General features: G+C 42.3%; 1 protein-coding gene across 3 annotated transcripts; it reads left to right on the top strand.

Moving 5' to 3' along the window:
• Positions 1-1620: 1620 nt before the first annotated feature.
• Positions 1621-8302, top strand: si:ch211-161h7.8 (thiosulfate:glutathione sulfurtransferase). Of its 3 annotated transcripts, none has more exons than XM_055928453.1 (4): positions 1621-2023; positions 7379-7501; positions 7628-7790; positions 7924-8302. In XM_055928453.1, the coding sequence occupies exons 1-4, from the start codon at positions 1873-1875 to the stop codon at positions 7976-7978; spliced, it is 492 nt and encodes a 163-aa protein (XP_055784428.1). In that variant the 5' UTR covers positions 1621-1872; the 3' UTR covers positions 7979-8302. The 3 variants fall into 3 exon arrangements, with proteins under 3 accessions (XP_055784428.1, XP_055784431.1, XP_055784429.1); XM_055928456.1 differs by lacking the exon at positions 1621-2023 and adding an exon at positions 2059-3939; XM_055928454.1 differs by lacking the exon at positions 1621-2023 and adding an exon at positions 6289-7268.
• Positions 8303-8923: the final 621 nt, after the last annotated feature.

Genomic DNA, 8923 nt, shown 5'->3' on the forward strand with positions numbered 1-8923 from the left:
TCGGAGCTTGTTTATTCCCGACTTCCCAGTTGTCTTGAACTCACTGAAGTCAAGTTATCGCAGTTCCGATTTAACAGTTATTTTGAATGTGGCACAAATCATGCTTCATTGACAGCATGGCCAATGTTGAATGTTTATCATTTTAAACTTGGAAAAGAGACCCTTAATACCAGATTTGGGACCACACAGCCACTCCACTGAATAGCAGGTGAGTGATTGCTTTGCAATGCTTGCAGTTAGTCACTGTCACTGATTCCTCCCAAACCACACATTGTTGAATTTGCCATTTCCAACTTGTTGTGTAATGTTTATGTCCAATGGCCGATGAGCAGTGATACGTTTATCTATCATTTCTCTTATTTATCTTCATATGACAAGGATTAAAAAGGATTTGCCATTAGATTGTCGACTTGATTTATTATGACTGCTAGCTAAGATTTTTAAAGTATGATGTTGACATGATCAGTCCAATCAAAGCTACTGTAGACATAATGTGATTTGACATCATTTTATCTGCAGCCAATAACCTTGAGCCTTCTTGGATGGGCACTTGTAATGTAACTCTATGGCAGCACTCAAGGAGGTAGAATTCTCTAGCTCTACCCTTTGACTTGGTGGTGATGTAGTGTTCCCATGAGTGACAGAACACTGAACAACGCTGCATATTTTCTGCTGGCTTGCCCCACCACCACAGAAAGCACTGAGCTAAACTGAAAGACCTGCATTTTGGAGCTCTATTAACTCAATTATATATATTTTTTACATTGTTTAAAAAACTGATATGTGACACATTAATGGCAAAATAACATGCAAACCAGGCAAGTCCCCCCCACACAATTTTTTTTATTACATTTTTGGTATTTACATTTTTTTAGGTAAAAACAGCCCCACCTGCCCTGAATGATGGGTCATCACTGATACGTTAATTATCCAAACCTGATACATTAATTATCCTAACCTTTCACGTTAATTATTCTAACCTGTCGCGTTAATTATCCTAACCTGACACATGAATTCTCCTAAACTGTCATATTAATTATCCTAACCTGCTATATAAACAAACCATCAGACCCGACAACACATCAGTATCAGCACACTGGCAGACCGCTGATGTAGAAGTAGACCTATGTAACTTTTTGGGCCCCAGCCAAGTTTGGCATTTTATGTTTTGTCCTGTAAATAATTATCATGCACTGCACTGGAACTCAACATATTGATTGTAAAATAGGCTAAACTATAACAATGGTCAAGGTTCCTTTCTGTATAAGATAAGATAAAATACACTTTATTAGTCCACGCCAGAAGGGAATTTGTCGTCTGGGCGTTCCCTTTCTCGTGCTCCGTCTGGCGAGACAAAATTACCAAGTGAGATGTCTCGCTTACCTTTGGTCACGTTCGTGTGGGTCAAACAAAAATACATTAATTATTAGTTAGAACAATAGAGCCTTCCACAATGCATGCGATGGCTGCAGGATGAAGTTGGTGAAGAACTGCAGAAAGCTGCAGTAAAAAACTTATTTTTTTTGGTAAAGTTCATGCAGTCGGGCAATTTTATTCCCGGAATGCAACACATGTTGAAAGGCAGTGATCAACGATGGTCACCTACTTGAGAAAAGTAATCTGCTCGAACGCGCCCATTCACTATGCGCCTAATTCCTAGAACTCATAAATCGACGCAATAGCCTCAATCTTATCTTTCTCGATAATATGACTCGAGATAGGCATGGCCGAATTTCTCAACACTTAAACAATGGTTAGGGTACGTGCACTCTTGAAAAATTGTAAACACGTATTTGTCGGCAGAGGGCAGAAAGAAAATACTGTGTAATACATTTATAGTTTGTTGCTTTGCTTACAACGGGAAGACGGTCTATGGTCAACATGGTGTTCGGTCTGCTGTTACGGAGAATATTTCTGACCGTTGTCGAAACCAGCAGCCGCGTTTCGCTCGGTACGAGAGGCCAATGGTGTGGTTTCACGACCTCAACAACCAGATTCAGCGAGTCCTCTTTGCCCAACCCCGGTAGGCTATAATGCTTCCACCTGTCACGGTCACCACTCATCTTGAGGCCTGTCAATTTGGTTAATAAAATCAGTTGTTCAACCTGAATTCAACATAGACCTACCTAGTTGTTGTTCAATGTGACTGCGCTATATAAACCCGTGTAATAACTTAAATGCCTATGTGTTACCAATGTCATCATATAGCCTAAGGCACCTTTAATTTAAGGGCAATTTGTGATTGATACATCAATTTTGGACTTTTGAATTAATTATATATAGCTTACCCATTGACAGTGCTTAAAATGTATGCACTATGCAGAAATCACTCCGCTATTTCCTGGTTACTAAATACTAATAGTTTGCCTAATTTCAGTTTGTGACAAAACAAGCAAGTATAGTTGAAAATCATTGCACCATCTAAACCTCTGTGAAATATATTTTCCATAACCAAAACTATTTTATATTAAGCTACTTGAAGCTGGTGTACAAAACCGAAGTAAAAGACGCAAAACCTAAACTTAAGAACGGGAAACATAGAAATAGCGCACTTAGACCGCTTCTTAGAGTGGCTTCCACTTTTCAATGTGTATTTGGTCAGGTAGCCCAAAAAGTTACTTCTTGCAGATTTAATTTGAGCCACCTCTGTTTTGGACTGTTTCGTTCCAGAACCTATTGAATAATTTTCAATGCAATGTAAAAGTTATAATAAAAACAGAGTTAATTGAAATTGCCTTCTCGTAAAATGTCCTGCCCCCTAAAAAAAAGTAATGTGAAAATTTAGGTTTTCAGCCGCTGCCTGATTATTCTAAGAATGTATTCTGGTTGGGAGGCCTGGGTTTATGGTTTGTGCAACATTCTGGACAGAATGGTGCCGACGAGGATGGCTGCCGTTTTTACGTACTCCTAACCAACTGTGCTATCATCCAGAGGCATGCTCCTAGTAGCCGGACTATAATGCAGGGAAACTTAAATCTGTTTTACTTAATTTCTACCAGCATGTTAAATGTGCAACCAGAAGAGAAAAAAACTCTAGACCAACCTTTACTCCACACACAGAGACGCATACAAAGCTCTCCCTTGCCCTCCATTTGGCAAATCTGACCATAACTCTATCCTCCTGATTCCTGCTTACAAGCGAAAACTAAAGCAGGAAGTACCAGTGACTCGTTCAATTTGGAAGTGGTCAGAGGACGCAGATGCTAATTCTGCTATGCCCTCCGACAAACCATCAAAGAGCCAAAGCGTCAATACAGGACTAAGATTGAATCATACTACACCAGCTCGGGTGTTTGTCGGATGTGGCAGGGCTTGCAAACTATTACGGACTACAAAGAGAAGCACAGCTGCCCAGTGACACAAGCCTATCAGACGAGCTAAATAACTTCCATGCTCGCTTTGAGGAAAGCAACACTGAAGCATGCATGAGAGCATTAGCTGTTCCGGATGACTGTGTGATCACGCTCTCTGTAGCCGATGTGAGTAAGACCTTTTAAACAGGTCAGCATGCGTTGAACAACTGGCAAGTGTCTTCACTGACATTTTCAACCTGTCCCTGACTGAGTCTTTAATATCAACATGTTTCAAGCAGACCACCATAGTCCATGTGCCCAAGAACACCAAGGTAACCATGAAGTGCTTTGAAAGGCTGCCTATGGCTCACATCAACACCATTATTCCAGAAACCCTAGACCCACTCCAATTTGCATACTGCCCTAACAGATCCACAGATGATGCAATCTCTATTGCACTCCACACTGCCCTTTCCCACCTGGACAAAAGGAACACCTATGTGAGAATGCTATTCATTGATTACAGCTCAGCGTCCAACACCATAGTGCCCTCAAAGCTCATCACTAAGCTAAGGACCCTGGGACTAAAAACCTCTCTGTGCAACTGGATCCTGGACTTCTTGATGGGCCGCCCCCAGGAATGAGGGTAGGTAACAACACAGCCGCCACACTGATCCTCAACACGGGCTCCCCAGGGGTGCTTGCTCAGTCCCCTCCTGTGGCCCCTGTTCACGCATGGCCAAGCATGACTCCAACACCATCATTAAGTTTGCTGATGACACAACAGTGGTAGGCCTGATCACTGACAATGATGAGAAAGCCTATAGGGAGGAGGTCAGAGACCTGGCAGAGTGGTACCAGGATAACAAACTCTCCCTCAATGTGATCAAGACAAAGGAGATGATTGTGGACTACAGAAAAGTATGTCTGAGCAAGCCCCCATTCTCATTGAAGTGGCTGTAGTGGAGCAGGTTGAGAGCTTCAAGTTCCTTGGTGTTCACATCACCAACAAACTATCATGGTCCAAACACACCAAGACAGTTGTGAAATGCGCATGACAATGCCTATTCCCCCTCAGGAGAATGAAAAGATTTGGCATGGGTCCTCAGATCTTCAAAAGCTTCTACAGCTGCACCATCAAGAGCATCCTGATTGATTGCATCACCACCTGGTATGGCAACTGCTCGGCCTCTGACCACAAGGCACTACAGAGAGTAGTGTGTATGGCCCAGTACATCACTGGGGCCAAGCTTCCTGCCATCTAGGACCTCTATACCAGGTGGTGTAAGAGGAATGCCACAAAAATTGCCAAGGACTCCCGCCACCCTAGTCATAGACTTTTCTTTCTGCTACTGCACGGCAAGCGGTACCAGAGCTCCAAGTCTAGATAAAAAAAATCTTAAAACTGCATTGTTGGTTAAGGGCTTGTAAATAAGCATTTCACTGTAAGGTCTACACCTGTTGTATTCAGCATTTCACTGTAAGGTCTACACCTGTTGTATTCAGCATTTCACTCTAAGGTCTACACCTGTTGTATTCAGCATTTCACTGTAAGGTCTACACCTGTTGTATTCAGCATTTCACTGTAAGGTCTACACCTGTTGTATTCAGCATTTCACTGTAAGGTCTACACCTGTTGTATTCAGCATTTCACTGTAAGGTCTACACCTGTTGTATTCAGCATTTCACTGTAAGGTCTACACCTGTTGTATTCAGCATTTCACTGTAAGGTCTACACCTGTTGTATTCGGCGCATGTGACAAATAACATTTTGATTTGATGTTTGAGAACAACACATGACCGACTGGCCAATGTTGTGGTGAGAGATGGCAGAATTGTAATTCGTAACATTATACGAAATGAATGATACATTGAAATAAATTTGACAAAGTTATAGAATTACTGCAGTCTGTTCAGAAAGAAATGAAACAATTCAGAATACTAGACCAGGAGTAGGCTTATAACTTCGCCACAGAGGATCCTAGCTGTTTATTGTGTGTTGCCCAATCTTTCAGTGAACAGCATACAGCCAAAACGGGCCTTTCGCAATATTTCAAATACAATCGCAGGAAAACACAGGTTGGAAAGCAAATGGCTCCTGCTGATCAAAGGGAAGACTTTTTAATCTTGAAATTTCAGAATGTGGGGGGGACATGTTCCCCCCCATCCCATGTGAATGTTGCACCCCTCCATATACCGGTTAAAGGACTATTTTTACCCATGTAATACAGTGATTTTGTTGTTTTCACTAGTCTATTGTAGACACATTCACAATTTTTAACATTTTAAAACAATGTCTGAGTAGATATCTAGCTTTGAATGTCATGATCAGTCCTGATGTTCCCAATTGGCCGTTTAAGTAAATTCTAACAACTCCCAAGATTCCCCTCTCTCTAACTAGGTGGAGTGGGTGGTGTGTGGGTTGAACCTTGTTTAACACGTAGGTGTCAAAAGGGCTTCAACCTCATCAAATATAAAACCGTAGAGATTATTTCACAGATAATGTTTTGTCAGAGTTTAGAGTGATGAAAAGCAGCTAGCAGCCATGCTCTGTGCTCTCATGTCTGGTCATTGAGCCCAAGCGGAGTAGTTGCTATACTCACTCAGAGCAGCCATGAGCAGAACACATGCAGAGCGAACAGCGCAGGTAGCAGGTGACACACAGAGAAAATCAGCTAATGGATTTAGTGGTACTAACAGAGGAAGTTATTTCGTGTTTCGGGCAGAAGAAATCGGGTCTGGGAAGGGCCTTAACGTAGCAGTCATGGGTAGGGCATTAACGTAGCAGGCATGGGTAAGGCCTTAGCGTAGCAGTAGGGCATTAACGTAGCAGGCATGGGTAGGGCCTTAACGTAGCAGTAGGGCATTAACGTAGCAGGCATGGGTAGGGCCTTAACGTAGCAGGCATGCGTAGGGCTCAGGCAGGGATCTAGTAAAACTTGGTCACAGAAGATAATTTGAATGAAACCCAAAAAATCTGAACCCTAGGATGCTAAAATTTTTCCATGTGTGGAATTTATAAGTGCCTCTTCAGCTCAGTGCTCTATGCCACTACGCAAATGCGGTGACATGCATTGCGTTATTATGAAGGGAATCTTTTTGTTTCGTTTACCACCAGAGCTCCCCAGTTCACCCCCCTCTCGCGCTCACTTTTTCTTCCGGCACCTTCTGATTTACAAATTTAAGCACTGCCCATTGATTATTGAAGAATATAACGTATAAATGCCTCATGAACTTACTCATACCCCATACAACTGTCATGCCCCATCAGAACCCAAAATATAAGCTTGTTTTACTCCATTGTTTGGAATGTAGTTTTAACAGTGTTCGTTTACAATGATCATTTTGATCTCATTGTTGGTCAGTGCTAGCATCCATAACTCTGTCTATGAATTTGAGAGTGGAAACATTTATCCAGCCACATCCCTCAGCTTTTTACCAATACAGTGGCGGGGTATCTGCTTTGTGATCATTTGAACGGCACATTTCCCCTTTAAGGAAACTAGTTAAAGGCTATTTAATTGCAGCATTTCTCCTGTGGCCATATTGGTGACTGGTTCCATAACATGCTCCCTAACATGCTCTTGTTTTCAAATGCTCACCTAGAGTAGCAAAACATAATTAGAATGGCTGATGAATGGATTGGTTGGTTAGCCCAGATGTTAGAACTACCTGAAAAAAAGGTAATCAGCACTTTCCAGTAAAGTGTGTGTGTGTGTGAATGGATCTGCTGCCATGCAGTTTGTGATTGGGCCTGGTTCAAGTGATTCATTCATAGGCTTATTCATACTTTTCAACTATAGACACGTGTTTGGGGGTCCAGCACTATAGTCGACCTGTGTAACACAGCCTGCCTCTCATCCTCTATTAGTTAACCTCTGTCCTGAACAGTTTAGTTTCTCTGAATTCCATTAGTAGGATCCTTTTGGCTGAAATTGTTCCTGGTTTACGAGACTTTCTTTCAAGCAATGGATGGTGAGTCCAGGTTTATCAAGGTTTTAACAACAGACAACGGTGTATATTGATGGGACAGGGGATATGATTATGGAATGGCAGTGAACCCAGTGTGTGTGTGTGTGCCTCAGATTCAGTGGTGAGCTACAAGCAGCTGAAGAACATGTTGTCCACTCACAACGTCCAGCTGTTTGATGTCCGCAACCAAGATGAGTTCCTGGCTGGACGCATCCCGGACTCTGTAAACATCCCATGTGAGTAGACTACACAAATCATGGTGTATATTAACCTATCAAAGGTGTGTGTTTTTATGTGTACTGTATCTGTGCATGCGAGCAATCTCTCTACTAATGTTCAGCGTGTATGTGTGTGTCTGTCAGTGGGCCAGCTGGAGGAATCTCTAAAGCTGTCACCAGAGCACTTCCAGCTGCAGTTCGAGGTGAAGGCTCCTGGGAAAGATGATGACAACATTGTGTTCCACTGCCAGAAGGGCCGGAGGAGCGCCGAAGCTCTAGCCATCGCCCGACAACTGGGCTTCAACAGGTAGAACACACTTTAACTCACCTGGCATACCTTATTAGGGTACATTAGTGTGTACATACAGTATTCTCATACACACATACTGGAAGACACCTGAAAGATCTCCCCCTCTCTCTCCTCCCCTTCTCTCTCCTAGGGCTCGGCACTATCAGGGGGGCTACAGTGAATGGGCCGCACATGAGGGAAAGTGAGTCACTTTACATCCATAACATGAAGCCTGTATTGGAGTTCTGATCCAGCTTTATAACTCCTCTAGTCTGAGTACTGCACCAGAAAACCAAGACCCACATCGAAACACACATCTACACAGGAATTGTATTTAGAGGACTCAAGTTTTCAGTTACTATTCCCAACTGATTGACCTCAGTTATCTATGACAACTAACTTACTTGGAAGAGGTTGTTCTGTATCCTTATTTCCCTCCTCATTTGGCTGAAAGACTGATGTGAAATGTAAAAGGCAAGATCATAAACTGAGAGACTTAATTCATCAATAAAGTCAATATTTAGGATTTATATGGTTGTATTATTGTTTATTTTATGTAGGAATTTTACACTTGACAAATTAACAATAAACAATGACGTACACTACCAGTCAAAAGTTTGGGCACACCTACTCATTCAAGGGTTTTTCTTTATTTTTACTATTTTCTACATTGTAGAATAATAGTGAAGACATCAAAACTATGAAATGACACATGGAATCATGTAGTAACCAAAACGTGTTAAACACATCAAAATATATTTTAGATTCTTCAAAGTAGCCACCCTTGATGACAGCTTTGCACACTCTTGGCATTCTCTCAACCAGCTTCACCTGGAATGCTTTTCCAACTGTCTTGAAGGAGTTCCCACATATGCTGAGCACTTGTTGGCTGCTTTCCCTTCACTCTGCGGTCCAACTCATCCCAAACCATCTCAATTGGGTTGAGGCCGGGGGATTGTGGCGGCCAGGTCATCTGATGCAGCACTCCGTCACTCTCCTTCTTGGTCAAATAGACCTTACACAGCCTGGAGGTGTGTTGGGTCATTGTCCTGCTGAAAAACAAATGATAGTCCCACTAAACACAAACCAGATGGGATGGCGTATTCCTGCAGAATGCTGTGGTGTGCCTTGAATTCTAAATAAATCACTGA

Source organism: Salvelinus fontinalis, chromosome 7 (genome assembly GCF_029448725.1).
Source record: "Salvelinus fontinalis isolate EN_2023a chromosome 7, ASM2944872v1, whole genome shotgun sequence".
Classification (NCBI taxonomy): Eukaryota; Metazoa; Chordata; class Actinopteri; order Salmoniformes; family Salmonidae; genus Salvelinus; species Salvelinus fontinalis.